This window comes from Phyllostomus discolor, chromosome 9 (genome assembly GCF_004126475.2).
Source record: "Phyllostomus discolor isolate MPI-MPIP mPhyDis1 chromosome 9, mPhyDis1.pri.v3, whole genome shotgun sequence".
NCBI classification, from domain to species: Eukaryota; Metazoa; Chordata; class Mammalia; order Chiroptera; family Phyllostomidae; genus Phyllostomus; species Phyllostomus discolor.
Window position 1 is genome coordinate 43,331,447 of NC_040911.2, and position 25,231 is coordinate 43,356,677.

The 25,231-nt window shown below is 41.1% G+C and overlaps 1 protein-coding gene across 9 annotated transcripts in view; it reads right to left on the reverse strand.

Annotated features, from left to right (window-relative positions):
- Nucleotides 1-2,655: 2,655 nt before the first annotated feature.
- Nucleotides 2,656-25,231, reverse strand: part of DLGAP1 (DLG associated protein 1) — a 307,180-nt gene continuing 284,604 nt past the window's right edge. For 8 of the 9 annotated variants that reach the window (XM_028524050.2, XM_028524049.2, XM_028524053.2 and 5 more), the window contains 3 exons: nt 14,426-14,517; nt 9,835-9,987; nt 2,656-7,056 (listed from right to left, as the gene is read on the reverse strand). In XM_028524050.2, coding sequence (XP_028379851.1) covers nt 6,847-7,056; nt 9,835-9,987; nt 14,426-14,517 — 455 coding nt within the window. In that variant the 3' untranslated portion in view covers nt 2,656-6,846. Of the gene's footprint in view, nt 7,057-9,557; nt 9,988-14,425; nt 14,518-25,231 lie in introns of those variants that run through there. The other variant, XM_036009261.1, reaches the window with a different exon arrangement.

Consider the following 25,231-nt stretch of genomic DNA (forward strand, 5'->3'; position numbering starts at 1 on the left):
CCTGAGGTCTTCCCCACTTACAGAATGACCCTGTCCCTGCTGGGCTGGCAGTCTCACTCATGGCATGATGTCGAGGCTGATGAGAGGGTCAGTCCAGCTTCTGAGAGAAAAGCTGGCAATATTTGTAAATGTCTTACAAGAGTATGGCAGTGCTTTGCTACCTAACCCCAAGTCAGAATATTACAATCAAAACGACACATGGGTGTTTCTGGTGGGGTATATGGGGACTTTTCCCTTTGCCTTGGCTTTCTCCCAACTGGATCTTCTCTGCTCATGGATCTGGAGTCACTGACAGAAACCCTGCTGGGAAATTATTACTTCGCTTTGGACTGAAGCCCACAGAGATCATGGGGTGTGTGTGTGCGTGCATGTGTGTGCATGCAAGTGCAGATCTATCTTTTCTGTATGTATTATCTAGTAAACAAACTTAAATACTAAAAGTTGTAAAGGACTTTCCCTGAAAGAGAAACTAAGGATCATTATTTCCCTGAAAAGGGAAAATAAGGATCATTCGGTGACTCAGTTCTGTCATGACTTCCCTCAGGACAGTGTACCAAGTTTCTCAGGGCAGTCAAAAATGTCATATATTCTTTAGGTAAGCTTTTCCTTAATATTTAACCCAGGTTCTCAGTTGGATATTTAACCCAACTCTAATGTGATGCCTTTGCTAGAAGAAAGCTTTTCCTTGGCCTCTTAACAGCCTATCTTAAAATGAAGTGCCCTTGAGAACGATTATACCATGAATCAGCCACTGACAGATCCTGAATAGTCAGATGCCAAAACATCTTAGGTTCGAGTTAACAGAGTGTTTTACTTTCTCTCTTTATCTTCAGAATTACTCAGACTTGTCTGAATAATTATTTCTCACTTGACCACCAGTTACAAACTGCTTAACACCCACTAGCATTCATTTTGGAAATACTCATTTTTGTGGGCTAACATCTCTCCACTCTTGCAATTTTCCAAACTATTGATCAGTTTCCACTCTCTCTGTAAAGACTTCATTTTGAACAACCCACTGGTCAAGGGATCCTTGGGGCACCAACTCAAGGCCCAGCACAAAGATATCAGCACCTTGAAAAGGATTCCCCTTCAAACAGCTCAGACTCATTACCTATTGATTAACATAAGAAACTATTCAAAAGCCCTTGAGTTCCTCTTTCACATTTGTCAAGCTCAGTGTTGGGAGTGCCAGGCTCACCGAGGCCTCCCAAATACTGACTGCTCCTGCAGAGGCAAGGCTGCCGGAAAAAGAAAAGGTTACCTCCGCCGGCCAGGGACGGCAGTAAGGGCAGGAGGTTCTCTTCCTTGAGCAAGCTGGGGAGAGGCAGGCTCTCAATGAATGTGTTAAATTAAATCAAACTGGAAAGGAATGTAAGAGAAAATTATTTAACCTATCTCTTCCTCACCTTTGTTCAAGTTCTGCCTTTGAGATCTGATTTTTCTCACACTTGAGAATTATGGAAAGGCACTATATTGGCTGAGGTTGTAAGGTATATTAGGTCTTATTATAAAAAAGAAATGATGTGACACAGCTGGGATTTTAAAAAGTGTCACTGACAGTAGTAGAATATAATTATTTTAATGTGGAGAGATGTTTTCTATAATACACTTCATGGACCATCCACAGGATTATCTAACTTCTTAGATGTTTTCTCCTAATTTTTCATAATTTAAACTGCTGATGGGCTTTGGACTTGAAAACCCTAGAAACAAGGAAGGAATCATCAATTGATGATTATGTGTGCGAATCTCAAAAGGCTAGCTGTGCAGAGTATTTTCTACTTGTAGAGCATTGGCCTCTAGAAGCCGTGAAAGCATTGGATTTAAACCTGTCATTGTTGTGCATAGTCTCCCATAGATAATAGGAAGAATGCATTTCCCCCTATGAAAACGGAGGCTCTGTTTGTTTTGCCCTTCCTTCTTTCCAAAGGGAAGGGGTGAGTTTTTCTAGGGAAGAGCCTCTTTATTGAGATCTCAGTACGAGCTCCCCCATGACACCGATTTACCTATCAAGTAATCTGAAAAGAAGAAATTAACAGGTACTTCTCACAGAAGGCAGGCTGGAAGTGTGAAGAGGAAGAATGACAATCTTCAGCTAAACTAGTGAAAACATATGGTGTGATGAATAACAACAGTTCTATCAGCTAAATGGCAGAGCTTGACTTCTGGTGTTTTTATTAAAACGTTTTCTTGGTTTCAGCCTTTGTCTATAAATTCAGGCTCGTGCTCCTTTTCATAGCAGACATGGAAATAATGCATTGGCTTGGCTAAACGGAGACTCAGGAATCAGGAGCACACTGGGGCTTCCCATTCCTGTGATGATCTGATGAGGGCTCCCATTGCCAGCAGAAAGCCCGGAGGAAAGCATGTGGACCAGGAAGCAGCCCACCATTTCCTCTCTCTGCTTCAGGGGAGATGACAGTGATTTACAGAGGAATTTAAGACCTATTTTGTAAACTTAATACGTGAGTTAGGATCCTGAGACAGTTTTCAAACAGGGCCACCAGTTTCTGTTTACAAAAGGAATTGATCTAATCTTGCTTTAGCAGCTGAAAGTCAAACAGTAGGGCAAACCCGAGGTAAATTTCAAATTTCAGCATCCTTTTAATATCTGTCACTGGCATCTGAGAATGAACACATTCAGACACAATAGATTTTAAATGTCATTTATTTAAACCAAAATAAGATTATATTTTCAAGGGGGTGGATTTCAAAGACATTAAAAGAAATCCATATTCAAAGCAAACAATTTTGTTCAATTTCTATCAAAAATGAAATCACATTTTTGGGGGGTGAACTCTGTAACATGGGAAACTGCTTCCCTGAAAGTCAAATTCCCACATGCAAAAACTAACTCATTTGGTTTGCACATTGGCCAAAACACTTAAGGAGGCCCAATAAAATACTAAGAAGTAATTTCTTAAAAGGCATAACTTTTTAAGTGTAATCACAGTTCATACTTCGGGAATACTCAGTTCATGAACCCAAGTTACAAGGTCTTTGCGGACCTCACGAGGATCCAGTTACTTCAAACTCTTTTGAAGCAGTTTCAAAAGTACATTGTATTATTTTGGTGACTGGTACAGGTTTTGTTTATGTATAGAAATCAGAGGAAGTGGCTTATCTGCTTAACAATTTTTAAGTTTGTTGCATATAGGTGGATGGGTTTGGTAAAGAACTTGGTTGAGGGGAATAAAGGCTTGAATTTTGGACTCAAATCTGTCACGTAACACTTACCTCACATCGGGCAAGTCACTAAACATCAGTGAGCACAGTTTTCATTGCTACGAGAATAATTGAAAACCACAAAGTGTTAGTCTGACTTTTCCTACCCTGGAGAACTGTGTAGAAAACAAAATTGATTAAATATTTGCCAAGAAATTCAAGTGGATAAAATAGATACAGATTTGCACAACTTTGAGAAGTTAGTAACTTCTTTCATGAAATATACAGCTCTTGACTTGAAACTTTCACATGTGTGAATCTTAGTAAAGTGACTCTTAGTTTTCAGTATGTAAACCCCTTACATAGGTCTACTCCTTGGCTCAACAGTGACTAGCATATGTGTTGTTATAATGAAAGTTAGAATGGTATGCTTAATTGCTTAATTACACCCCTAAAAGGCTATTAATCATACTTTGGAAGAAGCAGGACTCTGTAGTGAAAACATGCAGACCTGAAAGCAGTGCATTAATTATTTTATTAATTTCATCTTTTTACATTATGGGAAACATTCATCTATTTACATTTTTTTTTTGTCCACACACAATCTAGGTAGATAAGCCTATGAAATTCCAATTCATAAAGCCATAAAAATGTTCCCCACCCCTCCATCTGAAGGCTTTCAAATGAATCTTTTTTTTCCAAACCAAAATAATTTTTAAAAATTACATTTGGGAATTGAGATATGCTAGTGATTTACACTCCAGTTATTTAAAATATGCATCTAGACATGTTTTTTTTAAAAAGAAATGGTAAATTCACAAGGATAAGGCTTAAATTAAAGTGGTAATGCACAGTAAAACATTAAGGAAACATCTATAAATAACAGAAATATATTACAAATAAATTAGTTCTATTTACCATTTCAAATATTAAAAATCTTTAATCCATTTCTTCATCTCTCTTTACAAAAAGGTTATGTGAATTGTATGGAAACATCTGCAAAAAATATAATAAATACTTAATTTCTTTGAACTTTTTTGATGTGGGAGACAAACTTCTTTTGTAATCCCCCCTCCCCGAGAAAATGCCCAAACATCTTTATACCAAAGTTAAACAAAATAAGTAATTTTTCTGGGTAAATACATTTTCCATTATGAACTAAAAAACATTTCTACAAATTACATCAAAAAGAACAATGTAACAAAGGTTATACTCATGGATGTCAGTTAAAGGGGCAAGTGATTAACAAGCAGCTTTATGTGGGGTCATGTTTTAACATCAATAATTAGCTCTTTATAAAGTGTTTGCACAATTTGTGTCTTTAAGGAAGGCAAAGGTCATGATGCCTGTGGGCATATAGCTAAAAGATTTAAAATTCTTACCAAAAATAGCTTATGAATATACAAATACCATTCACATAGACAAGATGAATAGGCTTTCTCTTGTCTCTCTTTAAAATATCTTGGGCTAAACCAGTTTCCAAAGAAAATGGTGTAGGATGATCTTGAGTCATATTAGAAATCTATTTCTTAATCCAAATCTTATCTCTATCTACTTCAGGGCACAGAGCTGTAGTTGGGAACATGGGTCTTCAAATGGATTTCGCTTCCTTCATGCTAATTTGTGAGTTCCAAGTCATTTGCGGGATTGAATGTGACCATAGGCTACCCAAGGTGGCAGTTGGCCTTACTTGATGCAAATTTTGTGTGACCTTCCAATGCAGTTACAAAGTAAAGATGTATTCTGTTTAAAACCAGCAAGTACTTGAAGCTCAGTATCTCTGTATGCTCCAATTTTACAAAGCACTCAAGGTGCTTTGCTCACCCTAGTTAAAAATTTGTTTTTTAATAAGTTAGTAGCCCTTTTCTTGTAAACCACAGCAGTAAACATTTGTGCCCTGTTTATAAAGATTGCTCAAAGCATCAGTGGCTCTGAGAGGTAGCAAATTCTCTAGTGGTTTTAGAATATATCCTTGAAAATAGTTGTTGCCAGAACCCATCACTCTCTTAATTTCATAAATAAAATTAAATTAGCACCTGGCTATGCGAGTATATATATATTTTTTGAAAAAGCTTCTCTGGTGCAAGCATATTTGATGTATGTTTTTAAAAGTCTTTCGTTTTTCAATGGTAATTTCTAATACTTCAGGGTGGGAGCTGGACACAAAATGCCAGTGATACTTTAAGATCATCACATTCTAAATGTTTAAACTGCTACGAGTAAGGGCATTTAAAGATAACTTCAGCTGGACGCAAAGTGCATACTGCCCATCATCATGATTAAAAATGTAAATCAACATTCTCTGCCAAAAGCCTGGGTTTCTTTCCATGTTTGTGAGTCGTAACTTTTCCCCTCTCCTTGTGGTTTCTGAGCCTTGTAAGTCAAATTTCTTTTATTACCTGGGACTTCAAGATGAGTGGCAGGTCTCTGGAATGAGGCATGTCTTTTGGGGTAGAAAATTTATTTTATTGGGTTGACATAGGACAAAATCCTTATCCTGGTGGATGACAGGACTCTGTAAGAGTGAGAGGAGACTAAAGGAGGAAATATGTCTGCGATGTGAACTAACCGTTTAAAAGGGATGGATGTGTAGCATTCAGAGGGGTGACAGGAAAATCCACTTGTCTCTGAAAACAGCCTGGCTGCCATTTACAGCACTTCAGAAGCAGATGTGTACTTACATAGGTGTAATTAGGTAGGCTCCCCAGGATGGACACTAATAAATTAATAGAACCAACCAACAGTTTCCCCTTTAAGACCCCACCACCACGACAAGATAATATACATAACACAATAAAAGTTGATAAAACACTTCAGGTCTAAATTTTCTTAATACTAGAACAAAAAATAAAACCCTTGTGTAGTATCTTAAACTCTCAGTGCTTCCTTTGCCTTGCCTTTCTTCATTTTATTGCCTTTCAGAATAGATTAATTTCCCTGAAAGATCGAATTTACAATCTTCTGCTGATTGTTACATTTGAAGCAGTGCTTGATGAAGTAACAGTGAGGCAGTTTGTGCAGCTGTGAGTGGTGCAGGTCACCCCAGCACCTGCAGATTTTGCTTCTCCCTTTCCCACTACACATCCAGGTCCTCCACCCCCAGCCCAGCTCGGTCCTCTCTGGGTTTGTCACTCATTGATTCCGGTGAGATGGTGTGATTTCTGAGGTTGGAAATAAAGTGCTCCATCCGCTTTGCAAAATAATAACCGTTTAGGGGAAATACAGGGAATCGGAGCCCTAGTTTCTTTCACGTGGAAGACGGTTAGGTCTCAAAGGTTCACCCTGTGATACTGGATTTCTGAAATACCCTATGGTTTTATATTGCTGAGCTCTAGGGACAGACTAACTTGAGAGAACTGAGGATGGTGAGTGACTTAAAGGGGCTATTTCTACACAGGTGGGCTTAGTTTTGCCGAGAACAGAAAGGGTTGGTTATCCGGATGAGGCAGGGTGACGCATCAATACAGGTGGCTAAGCTCGGTGAAGAACATGGGCAAACTGGCTTGGGCAGAGGGGTGATTGGGGGACGGCTTCTGCGAGATGAACAACTACACCGCGACAGTTGGAAGTCACTGGGCTCAGAGACTGACGGGCTCGGAGGGCGCAGCGGGGAGGGAAGAGGAGGAGGGGAGGACAGACACTGGGTCCTGATGCCGCGGGACGCGCGCGCGCGCGGCCTCAGAGCCGGGTCTGCGCCTCGGGGATGTAGATCTCGATGCTCTCGGCGCTCTCCGTGGCCGAGTTCTGGCGGACTGACGCGGCGCGCTTGGCTGCCATCAGGCGCTTGCGGGCCTCCTGGCGCTGCGAGCTCTCCAGCGAGCGCTCCCGGATCAGCGGCGCGGGGCCCTTCGCCGGCTTCTTTGGCACTGGAGGAGGGGCCCTTCTCTCCTGATCAAAGCAGAAGGTTCAGGACATTACACAGCTTCTCAGGACAAGCTTGGGAAAAACTGGGATAGGTCAGTAGTTAGAACACACTTTTTTAAACCTAAGGATGGTTAGTCCTGATCTGCACACTGTATATATTTTTTTCTTTATTATTCTGGCTTAGGTATTCAAAAAATGCAGAAATATATATATATACCGGTAAGCTTAAGGCCAAGGGTAGGCTGGATTGCAGAACTAGGTCTCTCCAAGGAAAGTCTGTGGGTATTTAAAATGCCCCCTGCCGAAAGGCTGCAGCTCCCAGCACATTTAGTGTGGTTCTCTCTGGAGGTTCCAGACTCTTCCAGGTGCTAGAGATGGGAAAGGGTTGCAGCGGCAGCAGCAGCATCTTAGAACTCTGCATGCCCTCTAAGGAGGCAAGGCAGCTGGTGCGAGCTGGGTTCAGAGTTTAAAACCATCACCGCCCTCTCTCCAGGCCCACCCAAACCTAAGTAGCCAAAGAGGCTAGAAGAAGAAGAGATGTTAAGACTGTTCTTTAGCTTTGTAGATGCCACAGTGATTACACCCCTTTGCACACCGCACACAAACACACAGCGATATACTTTCCAGGGTCATCCTGGAGGGAAGACACCGGTAATTCCTACACTCTGGCTTGGAATCAGTTCCAAAATGGCTCCTAAAACGCCCAGCCGGGGTGTCACTCAGGGACCTCAGAATGACCGTGGCCCGGAAGGCTATTCCGATCACAGGGACAGACACTGTGCCTTGGAAACTTAATCCAGGACTGAAAGAGTTCACCTGCTTTAGCAATAACAAACTATAAGACAATTGGATATTTTTAAATGCCATTGAGAAAACAGAAGCCATTCATGACTTACGTAGAAAAGAAAAATGCAGTGGAAGAGAAGGAAATCTAGACCATAATGGATTTTTACTAAAATATGACAAACCGTCAGGCTGCAAAAAGGTCCACGTGAATGCTTTTGTTTTTAATAAAACTCCCCCTGTCCTCATAAAGAAATTTGAAATGTGAAATGTCTCATAAATGTGAAAAGTATTTTAAAAAAAACACGGATTCTAACATTCTTCAAAGGGCACCCCTTGTGCCTTCACCCTCAAGCTCATCGTAGCAGCTCCCCTTGCTGACGTGGGCGAAGTGCCTACTAAAACTTACTGGGGCTGCTGCCCTTGGCAATTTGAGTGAGAGTCTGTGTGGCCCAGAGGACAGAAAAAGGGAGCACAGTGTGCAGATGGTGTTCAGCCAACTCTGATATTCATTTTTTCCCCCTAAAGTTCATGGGCTCATGAAAAGCTCTAATCATAGACAAAGCGTATAATGATTTAGGAATCAGATTAACTAATGGTTTACTGTGTGAATGCCCATAGGTTAGCATCGTTCCTATGGACATTTAAATCTTCATTGTTGGGTAACTTGGTGGATATTTCTGAAAGTATGAATATTGATCAATTTTAGTCACATTTTCCTATCCTTGTATACTTTGTTATTTTTAACAATAATTTTTTAAAAATCAAAAAATGGGAGATTGTTTGGTTCAGGTCCAGAAAGTAAAAATCACCACTATGTGTGTACATCTGTAGTGTTTTCTTAAAATAAGACCAATTCAGAAGTTTATCTAGAAGACAATTTTAAACACAGATTTAAAAAAAAAAAACTAGATTAAGTGCAAGTGTTTGGCTTCCTAAGTGAGAGGGCACACATACATGTATCAATGGTACTTTGATGCTTACTCCTAAAACCCTCAGGTTGATGGTGGAGAAGGAAATGAGGGGTAACAATGATAGCATTGTTTTCCTGTCTACCATGCACTGTCCCTTGGGACTGGATTTCTCCTGGGAGCCCCCTGACCCCAAGAACCCTAGTATTATGATAGTCAGCAACAGAATGAATTGGATGGCTATTAGCTCTGTGATAGGTAAGGAGATCTGAAAAGGGCAGGGCCACCAGTGCTTCAGGGTCATAGCCATGCGTGATTTTTATAGTTGAATCTCTTGGAACTATTCAACCTTAGGCCATAGGAAAACAAAGTGGTAAAAAGTTGTGCATGACAGCCCAGCCTAGGGAGGTGGAAGATGTGTATCTGTGTAAGCCTGGTGGAATTACCATAATCAAATGTGAAAACTGCAGTTTATTAATTAAAGTAAAAAATATTTGAGTCTTTATTTCTAAACTGTAGCATGAGGAACCCAATGAGCAATATTCCCAAAGGCAAATCAACCAAAAGTGAAACTTCCTTAAAAAGAAAAAATCCCAACATTTTGATCCATGTGAAACTGATGATGTGTATATTTTTAGACTTGAACAACAGTGGTTTCTTTATTATTCTATTTATAAAATGATTATCAAAGTTGATTAGTTTTCAGGGGTTCCTATTTTTCTCAGAAACACACCCTAGGGGTAAGGAAGTTGAACTCTTGCTCTATGTAATCATGCACTGAAGATGTCATTTATTTTAGTTTAAAAAGCAAAATGGAGGCAGTTCCTTCCAGTGACTAAAATGGTTTAACTTAACGTTTAATTAACAAAAAAAGCCACATTCCCATTTTCCAATTCACAAAGACAGATTTTTCTTTAAAAATATGCCTGAAACATATTACAGATAATATCCCAAGTGATTACTATGTAAACATTGTCGTTACAATGAAATTAATATATCAGCTCCATTTCACATTGTAAACAGCAAGACTGAATGCAGAAGCCTATTTAGACTGTCCAGTGTTTGTGCAGGTTTTTAAATGAACCATACAAAATCTACATTGTTCTACCTTCTTGTCAAGAGGATCCATCTGTTTCCAATTATTGGCCTTTAACTGATGAAGTTCATCAAATTTCATACTAATATTTTCTATGGACAACTGCAGCATGTCCCAGAACCCCGCCAAATCCTGGGAGGTGGGCCTTGGATGAGCATTAGGGTTCTGTACGAGAGAAAGAAAAATATGCGTGCTTCAGAGGTGATTCATAGCAACAAGCACAGGACAAAGTGACATTTTCAAATATTTCAAGTAACAAGGAGGACGAGTTCTTTTTGGTTTTCAGGCAGGAGATAAAAGTGGTAATTTTATGGTAATTTATAAATAGTAATTTTATTTAAAAATTAATATGTATTTTCAGCTTTGCTGAGGTATAATTTACAAATAATACTCATAAAACATTTAAAGTATACGGTATGATAATTTGATTATCATACATATCATATATGTATATATTATATATATATTATGAAAGAATTCCCTCTAAGTTAATTAATACATCCATTACTTCACATATTTACCTTTTAAAAATATTTTTGGTGAGAACATTAAATTCTAGTCTCTTAGCAAATTTTAGTTATACAGTACAGTGTTATCAACTATAATCAGTAGGTTATATATCAGATCCTCAGACCATGTTCATCTCCTGACTGCAAGTTTATACCCTTGTACCAACTTCTCCCTGTTTCTTTCACCCCTCAGCCCCTAGCAACCACTTTTTCCCTTCTGTCTCTATGAACTCGACATGTTTTTAGAGTTTACTACACATGGTAATTTATACACACATCCATTTGAGACAGTAATTCTCAAATGCCAAGGTTGTAAAACTCTTGTAAAACAACATCTGTCAGTACAGTATGGAAAAAGAGTAAACATTTGAAAATCCAGAATGTCTGACCTACAACAAAATGCATATGAAAATACCATCTTGGAAAAAAAGTATATTAGAGTCAGTATTTGACTACCTGCTACCCAACTTATTTAGATAACAGATATGGAATCTAAAAATATGAGTTGTTTTAATACTAATGTTAACTGAAATGCTAGAGTAAACAGATGATGAATAATAAAGTAACTGAATGTTCAAAGTAATGTATATTTAATAATAAAAATGTTAATAATGTAGGAAGTCATTTTATGATATGAATACTCCGGCAAAATCATTTGGAAATGAATTAGTTCAAAATTGACCATAACATAACATAGTAAATGTTAGAACACATATCCGTACATACACATAGAGCCTCTAGTGACCCATTTGCTAAATATTATTAAACATTCTTTGTTATTTAAGGGTTGACTTTCTTTGTCTCCATCCACATATCCCTAACAAGAATTAGAAAGTATGAGCCACAAATTTATATGACCTAAGACAGAAAAAACATAACTGAGAGACTGAAGGTGTCGTGTTCATTGTTAATCACTAACTGTAGTAGCCACTAAAGCATTCACAGTCAGATTGGCAGGAGCCTCCACATGTCAGAGGTTTACAGCTGGGGTCTGTTTGGTTACCTCTAAGTATTTCAGGCAATTGGATAGACTGTGAAACCTCATGCCATATAATAACTTGAGGCCAATTTGTATTTTTAAAACTAACCACTGTAAAATGATATCAGGATTTCAGAAAGTGTAAGGTCAGTTATCATCAAATTAATAGATTGGAGAGAACATTTTAGCCCTTTGCATAAACCAGCATTAGAGGTCTAGACTGAAAATAAGGATGTTTTTATAAACTTATAGTTCTAAAACTACCCAGAGTTTTGAAATTCACTAGAAGAAGGAAATTCTAAAGTTTGTGTTTGGTTCATTATTAAGTCTATGCTAATGACACTTGAATTAGTGAAAGAGTTTCTCTGTAGCATTTTGATTTAGCAAACTAAACAAAAGTTTTCTTAATATCTAGGTTCAGAAAAGACATAATAGTTTTGACAAAGCACCTCTCAAATGGAGTTTTATGATCTCACAATATATTTCCTTATCTTACTGATAACCCAAAACTAACTTGCTTATGTTCTGGAGTTCACTAAAGTCTTTTAGGTCACAAGCCCTAATGGCTAAATTGTTTTGGTGCACTAATGCATGAAATGACTGGCAAAGAGTTACTTGAACTCTGTATAATGGGCAATTTGTTCCCTTCTCACCAAGAATCTCTTTGCCCTCATATCATGAAGGGGATAGATGAGGAAGCAGAGAGAAGGAGTTTAGGCACTCAGCCAGTCATTTAATCAGTGAGTCATGTGACATCCCACGCACGAGAAGAAGTTGTAGCAGTAGCCTTAGTCCGAACCGGGCTACTTAGAGGTCAGAGGTGGTGAAGAGAGTGAAAAGATGAGGAGGGCTGGGTTTCTTGGTTTAGTCTTGTTGGGAAAAGTAACGCTCAGCTATTCATTCTATGCTTGAGAGTCTAGTCTGAGATAATGTACAGGTATTCAAGTGTTCCCCTCCTTGGAGTAAGAACTCAAGAAAGGAGAGCTGGGTCTGGTTATGACCAATCTCAGTGCCATCTTTGCCACCACCAGGCCACTAGGCTTTCTGCGGAAGAGGAGGTAGAGTTAATTGATCAACCCCAGATCCCTACACGAGGATGAGGAGTGCAACTCAGATTCTGGGGGGGATAAGTAGAGTGACGGAGTGAGTAGTGGATTTACAGGGATTGAGGTCAAAGAGACTGAGATTTGGATCTCAGTTCAGCCTCTGACCATGAGGCCCTGATCAAGTTTCTTAGCCTTTCCATGCCCATTTTCCTTAATGGTAAAACCATCATAAAAATAATGTCACAATCTGCTCCATAAGGTCCACACAGTGGGCTCCTGACCTTCCCTCCTTGGCTTGGTTTGACCAGCCATCAGTGGCCCCTGGCCTCCAGTGTAGTTCCACTTCCTGCTGCCTCTAATAATGTTTCTCATAATTTGCCATCTAAGTTCCTCTAGTGGCCAAGGAATGTGAGCCCACCAGGAACAAGGAACAATCAAAAGATAGCTTTAACAAAATAAACCTTCCCTAGAAGTCTGCAAAGTTCTTAAAACATTTTGTCTGCAATTTCATCTTTAAAATCTGCATAATGTTTGTATTCTACTTCATAATATACCTGCCCATTATGTAATTCCTTTATAAGGAATGTTCCGTGCCCTGTACTGTGTATGTAGCGGGCTCCAGGTATATCTAGCAGCCAGTTTGAGAAGTATGACTTTACGTGAGTAAAGTATGGCTTTTTTATATTTAAAGACAAAGAATCATGCTAATTAAGATCTGTGACACATTGCCAAGTTTACAAATTAGCAGGAATTCTGTACCTGGCACAAGGTGACACTCAAAAATATATTTGTTATATTCACTTATCAATACATTTACTAATACATATTGTCTCATAATCCAGAATACAACTTCTGAAGTGAAGGAAAGATTAAGTAATTTTTGCTAAGAGGGGTTGGCTGTGATAGGAGGGAAGGGTTAGCCCCAAAGGGAGACTTCCAAAAGGAAAGCCTGGTGAAGAGGGAGGGAGAGTACTAATTTTTGCATGCTTTGTTTTTTTTGGTTTTTTTTTTTGGCTCAGTTCTGTCTAGATAAATCACTTTCAGTCTGTATTTGCCCTTGTTAACAAGAAGATGTGGTTACTGAATACTGAAATCATAGTTTGGGTCAATTAGAGTGCATATAAGCATGTTTTTACTTTCAACAAGATAAACAAGTTACTTTTCATTATCTTTGTTTTAGATGCAGTTTCACCAACAATTGACCAATAAAAGCTATTCTTGTGGAATGACACCTGTAGAGATAGTAGCAGGTTTTTCTTTTTTTAAAGTAAATGTGACTGAGGAAGCGCTTGCCCCTGTATTTTGCAGTCAATTTTTACCATGTTGTTGGTTGTGGTGCTTTTATCAATGTTTTACTTTATTTTGCTTTTGTATGTCCAAGAAGGACCCATTTGTCTCAGGGAGATAAAATCTACACTTTGTGAAGCCCTCCCTCTCAGACCCTTGAATTAAACAGTGAACTTTCAGCCCTGGCTGGCATAGCTCAGTGGATTGAGCATGGGCTGCAAACCAAAGTGTCACAGGTTCAATTCCCAGTCAGGGTACATGCCTGGGTTGCAGGCCATAACCCCCAGCAACCGCACACTGATGTCTCCCTCTCTCTCTCTCTCTTTCTCTCTCTACCTCCCTCCCTTCCCTCTCTAAAAATAAATAAATTAATTAAAAAAAAACCAGTAAAGTTTCAGAAAGAAAATCATTATCCAAAATGATTTTCTGTAATATGATTTTTGAACTAGCAGGGTGTTCCCTATTTTGGTAAGAATAATGAAATCAGAGGTGCCATGTAAAAGCCAGGAAAATGAAATTTTTTTAGTTACCATAAAGCAGGAAATGGAGTTTTAACTTGATTGGGTTTTTTTCTTCTACGATTATTTAAGTATGAAATAAGTATTTTTAATTTTAAGAAATGCAGGAAATAAGATGCATCAGAGAACTCTGTTCCAGGTAAGAGAGTCCAATGGGCCTTGACTCGGTTCCAAATCAGTTTCACTCTAGCTGGGCTGGTCTGGACGGCACATGCTCCTCACGGCACTAGCAAGGAAATGGTAGTGATGGGGAATGTTACCTACCAGGTTTTCTTCACACAGTTCTCTGAACTGGTAGAATTTCTGGGCCATGAGAAGTTGGGCACTGCCCACTGCAGTTCGGATTTTCCCTAGAACTGAAAAGAACAAACATTCAAGAAGTTTACACATTATGTCTCATTGTTGAGATTTAGTCTGGTAAAGCAAAGAGGAAGTTACGCTGAAATAACGCGGGAAAACAGCACACACAGTGCACAAACACAGGCACACAGCCCCGTGACAGTCACTATGCTGCTGGTCTGGGTAACAGAGGATCCCAGGTTAAAGTACAAAATCAACTGGGAAAAAATAACCACATGCTCATCATGCATATTTCTCAGGGATCACGGAGTTTTCCACCGCAGCACTGGATGTTACCAAGAGAAGAGGCAAACAGTTCTGGTTTTTTTTTTTTTTCCTGCAAGTGTTTACCCGTAGGGTTATGGATTTATTTGTGTCAGCAATCATGGTCTGCTAGTTTGTTTTTCTAACCCAAATCCAAACACAAGAAAAGCCATCCTGTCTTGGAGGGGGACCTCTTGGCACTCACCATATCCCATCCATAGCCTTCATTATTTTTCCGGAGCTCAGCCACTGGTACTGTTAGGAAAGAGCCATGGCCAGCTGAAAGACTTTCTAAGGAGTGAACATTTTCAGCCTGTTGCCTAGGGAACACCAGCACCATCCCAGCTCTTCCACTCCACAGCTCAATGTAATTGTTAATATAGGTTTAATTCCCTATGCACTGTGCTGAAAATCTTCCCCTTTGCATGCTACTTCTTGCCTTCTGTGCTGTCTAAGGCTAGAACCTTTCAACTGATGGGCATGCTGAGACGGGGTGGAGTGCTCTGCACAGAGCTGTTCTCAGGTCTGCATTGTCCCAAAGTCTCTCCCTCCAGCCAGTGGAGGACCAGGACACAGCTGCACTGCTGGAGCCCTGCCACCAGGCAGTTCTCAACATGCCCTCCCTGCTGGGAAGGAAGCAAAGAAGGCACCCTGCTTGCCCTTTCCTGGCGCACATAGAAAGCCAGAGGGGGAGACTCCTCAAAGTGCACTTGCCCTGCTTTGAAATCTTCAGGGGGAGGCAGATTATAGGACTGAAGCAATGGTTTTGCTGTTGTTTTGTTATGGATTTGCAGAGCCTGAGACACACAGTGAAATTAGGTCTCCCTTTCTTGACCCCATTCCCCACAAAATCTGAGAAGAAAACAGAAGAAAAAGAAACTTCATTTGAGCCAGGGTTTTCTAGAAATTCTAGAAATGCTTCTCTGTTAAAAACTGCCAGGCTAGCCCTGACTGGCATGGGTCAGTAGATTGAGCATCGGCCTGTGATCCAAAGAGTCACTGGTTTGATTCCCAGTCAGGGCACATGCCTGGTTGCAGACCAGATCCCCACAATGGGGGGTGTGTAAGAGGCAACCACACATTGCTGTTTCTCTCCTTCTCTTTCTCCCTTACTTCCCCTTTCTGAAGATGAATAAAAGTCTTTAAAAAAGACCTGCCAGGCTAGCTAATGGTTTGTGATGCACATTACACTTAGGTATTGCTCTAATATTTTGGCATTCCTACTCACATAACTCAGGGCAATTATGAACCCTCCAGTATGTCACCAGTCACACCATACAGCTGAAGTGCAGAAATTTGCCTACTCAGTGATAACAAGGGGTCCTCTTGACAGATGTCTGGAGGCCATTGCTCAGGGAGAAGTTTTCACTTCTTTTCAATCTGTTTAAAATCTTTTGAGATGGTTATCTCATTCCTCTTTTTTTTTTCTCTCCTCACCCAAGGACACCCTTTCATTGCTTTTAGAAAGAAAGGAAGGGAGAGAGAAACATTGATGGGAGAGAGAAACATTGATGGGAGAGAGAAACATTAATCAGCTGCCTCCTGTATGTGCCTGGCTGGGGACCGAACCTGCAACTGAAATATGTGCCCTAACAAGGATGCCATCCCACAAGCTTTCTGTTATGGGAAGATGCTCCAACCAACTGAGCCACACCGGCCAGAGCCCATTCCTCTTGAACTGATCTATCAGTTTTTTGAGACCTCCTCTCCCTTTCTTAACACAGAAGCGCAAGGGACAGTGTATGAAGACAGAGGGCACTATAGTAGTTAAAAATTCAAGTCCCTAGACAGCCAAGGGTCTTGCCCCAATAGTTGGACCAGCCACTGCCCTGGACAGATCACTTAATCTGTTTTCTCATATGTGAAATGGGGCTAATGGTACCTATTTGTATGGTTGTTAAGGTTAAAAATGGTAATGTATACAAATTGCTTAGGGCAGTGTCTGATATATAGCCAGCACTCAATAAATATATATTATTATCTAGGACTAGGACACTACACTTCCTCTCTGGGTGTGCCAACTGTGAGCGCCACACTTATTCTGCCCAGAAGAGAAAGGAAAAAAACCAAAGTCTGGGTTATTCAAAGGCTGCCTGGGACAGGCATGCACTTTGATGACCTGTCCTAGATCTGAGGCAGGAGGCACTTCCTAAGTGAATATGTAGCTTTGGGCAAACTCTGAGGTTCCTCAATTACCTTGCTGAAGGGTAGGATTTTGACACCAGCAAATTTCAGAATGACTCCCGGATTAGAACTAATACCTAAGTCTCCAATTTGCCGATGGGGGTTCCTTAGCTCCTTGGAACTGTCACAGAAACCTAAACAATTCTGATATACCTCAAACTTTGAGCTAAGGTTCTCTGTCACAGCTGAATGCCTGCCCTATTTAAGAGACTACCACAATAAGAGTAGCCGAGTAAGACAGTGATTCTCAAGTGAAGAGAAAGCGCTGCTCGGAACAATCATCCAGGAAACACCAACCATGTAGGCAGGCACTAACTTCGATTTCTTCTTAGGGAAAACAAGGGGCTTCTTTCTTCATTCAGCGTGGTCTGGCGAGTACTCTAGATTTGGAGTGAAAATATCTGGGGTAGAGTTGTGGTCCTTCTGTTTCCCAGGTTTTTGCCGTCATGTTCCTTCAGGGGAAATTCCTTACTGGCTCCAGGATTATTTGCATTTCCAGTGCCCAAGTGATGGTCTTTCCGAGGCCCGGGGAAGGGGGGCGGGGGCGATGATCTGAGTCGGGAGTGAAACGCTGGGACAGGAGGGTGTGGGACAAGCAGATGATAACTGCTACTTCTTTGTCCTCTGAGCTTTCTTTTTTAGAATTAAAAATCCACTTTAATTTTAGGGAAGAAAACTCTAACAGGGTTTGTTCTGTTTTGTTTGTCCATTAGACACTGACTTGGTGTGTGAGGTAACTCTTTTCTCCTGGAAGTAAATTTCATATTTGTTACATAGGCTTTAAGGAAGTACAAAACTAATAAATAGTAAATGGTAAATACCAGTGGAAGTGAACAGTAGGGAAAAAAAGCAAATGTTGGTAAAGAAATGAGATAAGGAAGAAAGAGGCATCTTAATGGCATTTAGAAGCTGCTTGGAAACAATCCATACCAACGTCCAGCAGAATGCAAAGAAAATACGTTGGTCAGGGATGCTACAAAAGAAGCATAAAGGACAATAGGAAATGAGATGTATGGGTTTCAGCTGTAGGCTTTCCTGTGCATATAAAACATCCTGATGTGGTGTTAGAAAATTCTGGAAAAGGCCTCAATATAGTGCATCTTTCCAGGGTTAGCCTTGCATCTCACTCTTTTACTGTAGTGTGGCACTCGTTAACTTCGCAGGGGCTGGCATGGCCCGCGAGGACATAGCCAAAAAAGCCAGAGGAGCCTGAAAGTGTAGGGTTCTTTTCTTCTCTCTCGTCTCTCTCTCTGTCTGTGTGTCTCTCTCTCTAATGAAATAAAGCTTTACAGAAGAAGTATACTCCACTTCTGTTCCATTTTCCTCCCTCCCAAAGGGAACCGCTAGACTAGACAATGAACGTTCCTGCCCCATCCCTGAGTTAACGAATGAAGGTTTTTTCCCCTGGTCCTAGAAAGGTGATAGCTAAGGGCCTTCCCAACTGTAAATGAGAGAGTGTTACACTGGGGCAACCCCACTAGTATAGTTGAGAGCCTGCGGCCTAAAGCAGCAGACTCTCTTAAAGTTAGATGGGTTCTCAGGCTGTGTCAGTCCAGGAGGAGGATGTGCTGCTGGGGCTCCGTTTAGCCGGTTTCCTTCAGACTCTGATCCATACAGTCTTTCCAGATTGTTCAACCCAAATGTAGCTGACAGTTTTTGTCACCCAACTCACTTAGGGCACGTTCAATGCATCTTCCAGAATAATGATCTTTGCTGTGTCCCCCAGGCATGGCATTCAATCATAATTTATACCATCTATTTGTGTAATATTTAATCATAAAACAGGCCTTGTTTTGCAGTGCCACTCTTTTTATGTAGATAACTGTAGTTCCTCCAGGTGTTTTATTAGCACCTTGATAGTGAATTTTTAGATCACTTTCTGCCTTTTGTTTTCTCCCAGCTCCTAGGTTAGGCTGTCCCTCAGTGGAAGTACAAAACAGTAGCCATAAACATTGGTGAACTAAATTCCTTTTATTCAGAAAGCAGGAACCTCTTTATTAACTCTCCCATTTATAATTCTAGAAATCTTTCATCCCACATTAGACGGTTATGAGGGATCATAATGCAGGGGGCAGGCCTGGGTTAATTGGCCACATAAAGCCAGGAAGATTCTTGGAAGGCCATCACTGTTTGGCTTTTGCAAAACTATGCCTATTTATCTTATCTATCTTGTATTTCAAAGCACTTTCCCATGCACATCTAATTTGATCCTCATAGGACATGATGGGGCAGGGCAGATATCATCATTTCACTTGGAGAATTTGGGCCCAAACTGAGAGGTGCCTTCCCTGCAGCCCCATAGTCCTGGTTCCTTGTCTTCTCACTCCTGGTCCCTTGTCTTCTCACTCCTGGTCCAGCTGTGCTCTCTTCTCTCAACGCTTACTGCAAATTGAGTCTGAATCTCCTGAAATGAAGCCACTTGATGGTGATTTGTTTCTTTTATCAACACTTTCTAGGCAGCACAAATGGATAGAAAGGGGATAGCTATACAAAGTTGAGGGGGGAATTTGAAGTTCAGCAACCCAGTCCCTACAGGAAGAGCAAAGCACATCTACGCTGTCATTGTTGCACAGAGAAATTTCAGTTGTGAAAAGAATGAAGAACCAGGGAGGATCACTTGAAAGAGATGGAGGATGTAAGGTTTAAATTTTGTTTTTTCTTTTAAAAATTATATATGTAGTAAGGAGCAGAGAAAGATTATTTTGGGCATGGGGGTCTTTTACAAAAACTGTGATTTAAAATCTCTTGGCTGCATTCAGTAAAACCCCAGACATTTAAAAGAGAGTATACCTCCTCCTTCCCACCCCCTTCCCCAGGGTAAAGGCACAGGGTGAAGGGAATGAACAGTTTCTTTTAACCCTGCAAGTGACTCCATAACAAAGCTGCACAGAGTTCAGTTTGCTGTGGTAGCAGAGTAAAACAAAACAAAACGAAACAAAACAAAACAAAACAAAACACTGTTTCCTTTCAGGAACTACCTGACTTTTTGCTGAGTCAAAAATCAGTATTTCAAATCCATAGGCATAATTAATACGTGTATTCTTTAATATTCTGAGAGAAGTTAGGTCTCTTGAACTGGAAATGCACAGGCACTGGTTTCTCTGACTGCTTCGAATTCTGTTTACTCTACCCAACTCCATGATCACGTGTTAGGCTTCAGAAACACAGAAGAATAGACATATTTCTTACACCCCCAACATTGCTTCCCTGAAACCCGGACACTACATATGAATACAAGGGGACATGTCTGGCTGGCTGTCTCTCCAGTGGTGAAGGTTAATGCAGTGGACACACTGGCTGAGCACTTCCCAGGTCCTGCCACCTCTATAGTGTAATTCACCTAGTGTAATGTTCCTTTTCCAGGCTGTTTCTCTGTGTAATATACTGGAAAGAACACAGGCTTTGGAGTCAGGAATGATCAGCCAAGTCACTTAAAAGCTGCTGACCTTGGGAGAGTTTATCCCGTGCGGGTATGGCAGCCCTGCCAATCTAACACATTCTCCAAACGCCGGACTCTCTGAAGGGTAGACTGCCTTTGTTCTCTCTCTGTCCTCAGCTCCACTTGTCCCCCCAGGCCCTGCAGCCTGGCTCCCTCTCTACCTTCCTTGCCTTCCTGGGTCTCTCTGCATCTGACACAAAGGGAGCTCAGCTTCCTTGGCTCCTATAATACACTCTGGCTCTGACACCGTCTTTCTTATTCTTTATCTCACACTTTACCTTGTAAGTGTTGAACACAAATTCAATCCTGAGCCCACTTCCCTTATTCCCCTTCAGTGATCTCACTCGTTCTCCTGGTTTTAACCATTCTGTAAATACATTTAGTTCCTCATATTTGTAACTCCAGTGTCTACAAATCCCCCAAGCCTCAGAGTAGCATGTTTATGCACCCACCCAACACCTCTCGTCTCTCCCCAACTCCCTAGTTGATTATAATTAGGGCTACAAGACTGGGTCACCCCCTCCTCACCATTAATGTTCTCCTTCCCTTTCCAATCTTGGAGGTTTGGCTTCAGTAAGGGATCTAGAGGGCCCTCCTATCTCATAATTCTTACTCTTTCATGGTTCCCTATCACCCATGGGATAAGCGAAAACTCCCTTTGATGGTTTGCAGGCAAGGCCCACCTGCTCAGCCTTACCTCTGCCCACTCTCTCAAATCCCCCAGGGTTCCCAAATCCAAAGCTGTATCTCTCCTCAGTGTCTTTGCTCAGGCCAAACACTAAACTGGGGATGCCTCCTGCCTTGGTGCCTACCCTAGCCCCTCCCTCTGTGCTCAGGTGTACGTCCTCCAGAAAGCCCTATCTCCTTTCACCTCCCCCTCTGCAATGCTCCTCATATTCCCATGCACAACTCTGTCCTTTCCCTTCCCACATGCTTCCCAGCATATCCTACTTATATGTCTGACTTTCTAACCAGATGACCAGCCCTTCAATGGCATAGATTGTGCCCATGGAACCCCTGATATCCTGTTGAAGAACTAGGTTTCAAAATTAACTGACTCATCTACAGACTTTTAAAAAATTTTTTAAAGATTTTATTTATTTTATTTTAGATAGGCGAAGGGAGAGAAACATCAATGTGTGGTTGCCTCTTGTGTGCCCCCCTACTGGGGACCTGGACCGCAACCCAGGCATGTGCCCTGACTGGGAATCAAACCAGTGACTCTTTGGTTCGCAGGCTGGTGCTCAGTCCACTGAGCCACACCAGCCAGGGCTCATCTCCAAACTTTGACGTCAACCAGAAAAATAAATTAACTGCAACTTTCTGAGCCTTAAGCATCTGATTCTTTAAGGTTTTACCATGTCTAACATTACTTTTCAAGTTATAATCTTGATATATTAATTGGCTAATATAGTCTGGGCTGGACTATTATTCCTCTTGAGTTTCTGTTTATAATATTATTTATGCAGACTTAGGGTGGAAGAGCCAATCCATTTGGGATAAGTTGAATGTGCCTATGTGTGAATCAAAGCTCCTTATCTTCAGGTTTTGACTTCTTGGTACTCACCAGGCTCTCCCCTCCCCCTTCTTAATGTTGTAGAATTTCGGGCTAAAGGAGGAAAAAGGAATTTTAAAAAAGTGGTTCCACCCACTTGAAGTACCATGGATTTATTAGACTGAGTTTATGTGATTTCAAGTTGGGATTACCCAGGTGGAGACATTCTTATTTACAGCCATGATCTCATGGAAAAGAATTTCTCCAACCAACTGACCAGCTGCTTTTCAAACGGAGTTGTGATCCTGATGTCAACAAAAGGTCCCCTAGAAAACACGGGTCTGTTTCATTCCTGGCGACAGTGGCTTCTCTGCATTTAACAAGAGTGCTTTTATTTTATTTATTTATGTTTTAGCTTCAGCTTGGTGGCTAACAAACAAAGAATGAAATTCATAAGTAGAAATTTTCCCATAGACTGAAACCAGGGCTTCCATAGGGCTAAAACACGGGGAGGGATGCTGAAACGGGGGAATACTGATTTGCTTATAAAGAGCAAGTTTTCAAAAACTTTTTTCCCCCCAGTCCCTATTCCAGGAGTCATACTGGTAAAAGATGGTTACACTGCAACCCATGTTTCAGTTTACATCAGCACTGAAATAGTAACTATAACATCATACGCATCACACAGATAAATACAGTTTTTGAAACTTTGAAAGTTGACGGAAATGAAATTAGTTAACATTTCTGTTGGTAATATAGAAGAAAAATACTCAGTGCTGTGTTTGAAGCCCATTGTAATTGTATTCCACAGAAAGAGTTATTATTAGAGAAACAACTGGAGACCTTGCTCCAAGAGTCAGTCCCTCTCTGTAATCTCTGCCCCCTGCAGTACAAGAATGGCAGAACTTACTCCAGTCTGAAATAATGGGAACACCACTGGCCTAGGGAGCAGGGAGCAGGAGAGCCGGTTCCAGGCCTGGTTCTGTCTTCAACTTGCCATAACACTTCCCCTCTCCATGCCTGAACATTCTCCTCAGCCTCGAGACCACCCCCAGTGAAACACACCCACAAAAACATGCTCTGTAACGTCCTTCTGGCACCAATACCTTCCTCTTTGTTCCCAATACTATGCAAAGCACAATGAAATGAGTATTCTAGGTTAAACATAAGTCCCATTACACACAATTTCCTTTTCATTACTTTCACTTCTTCTGCAGTCACTAATTTCAGGTTGGCCAGGCTTTTAAAAAAAAAAACTATATAATGTGTGTGTGGGGGTGGGCATTGTTGGGGGAAGGATGGGGAAGGACCTTCGGAAGGCTACTTCAAAAGTAAGATGAGACTAAAACAGAAAGTAGCTAGGATGCACCCACCTCTCCCTGCCTAGAAATACACAATGGCTTGAGGCAGATGAATTGCAGAGATCTTGAGTGTTGCTCTGCCTGCCACCCACTGTTTCACAGGCAGCAGAGACACGCCACAGGCGGCACTGGGCAGAGTAAGCCTGGTGATCACACCGATAGACGGTCGCGATGATGACTGTGCACAGCTTCCGTAACTCAACCTGAAACCAGGCAAGCCCCATTTCAGGTTTCATTACCAGTCCCACACTTGCCGCCAAGGTTCACAAGCCTTCTGGGGGACTCAAGGCCAAGTTTCACTAACTTGGATGCTATTACCAAGCAAAATTAAAGTGGAATTAATCTGCCTCCTACACATGCTCTAGGTTTATCAGTTTGTTTCAGATAGAGCCTGAAAATTCCACATATAAGTTGTCCACAATTCAGGAGGCAAAGATAGATTTCCAAGTACAATCAACTAGTATTCCATCTGAGGGCCATTGAAACCTGAGCCTGTGTTTTTCACCCGCACTGGTAGGCAGCATTCCTAGTTGGAAGCATTCAGTTCCATCTGGTCATTTCATTCTCAGTCAGATAATACCAGACGTATCTATGTAACATACAAGCCACTGTCAAATAGCACTGAGCCATCTCCCCGAGACAGCTGTTTCACACAAGGGCTTCATTGTCTGACAAAAGCTTGTATCATTTTACTTCGAGTGCTACAGGAACAAGCGTTCTGTCAGCTGCCATGGTTTGGAGAAAAACTCAGTCACTGCAGATTCTCATTATTTTGTTATCGAGCCAAAAACCTACTGTCGATTGTTAGGCGTGAGGGTTTAACACAAGGACTAAAGTCCTCGCTTTGCTTTTATTTTATCAGGGAAAATAATAGCTCCACATACCCGAAGAATTTATACTTTTCAAAAGATAGCTGGGGGTTACTAGGAGACTACAAGGGCTTGTTTTCATCCTGCCTGGTGTGGCGCACGTTTATCCAGTTTCAGGTAAACTGGGAAAGTGTCTTCTAGCCTGGGAATGCCAAAAGCCAAATGCCTAGGAAGCAGCTGTCAGGGTGAGGATAATGGCATCATAAAGTAATTGATAATTGAATAATTATGTGAAGCTGAATGGCGCCTTTCTTCATCATCTTTCTAGTAGAGAAGGATGATTGCAACCACCCAAGTCCAAACTTGTACTTCGAATCCCCACTGAGCAAGTAGGTTCTATTCCTAATACCTCTTGTTCCTCCTCTTCCACCATGGGCATCCTACATAGTTGGCCCTTGAACTGTGCAGAGGTTGGGGGCACCGACTCCTCATAGTTGAAAATCAGCAAATATGAGCATGGGCTGCAAAGTAAAGTGTTGCAAGTTCGATTTCCAGTCAGGGCACATGCCTGGGTTGCAGGCCACAGCCCCCAGCAACCGCACACTGATGTTTCTCTCTCTCTCTCTTTCTCCCTCCCTTCTCTCTCTAAAAATATATAAATTAAAAAATCTTAAAAAACACACACACACACACACACCCCCCCCCCCCCCAAAAAAAATCAGCAAATAACTTGACTCTCCCAAAACTTAAGTAGCCCCTTGGTATCTTTGGGAAGTTGGTTCCAGGACCCAAAATACACCTAAATCCATGGATGTTCAAGTCCCCTAATATTAAATGGCTTATATCAAGGCACACAGTCGGCCCTCTGTGTCCACAGACTCTCCACTGTAGGTCGAAAACAGTACAGGTGTTCACTGAAAGGAAAGATCCTCATATAAGCAGACCCACGCAGTTCAAAGCCGTGTTGTTCAAGGATCAACTGTGCTTTGCATTCAAGAAGATATTTAATAAAATACCTTACATTCTTATAAGCGTAATGAATAACTATGAACATGATGCTAACATACTTGTTCTACCAACCTTCAGCTGCTGCAGATATTTTATTTAAGAATAGGGGATTTTATTTTTACTGTGGTAAAATATACATAAGAGCTACCACTTTAATAATTTTTAAGTGTA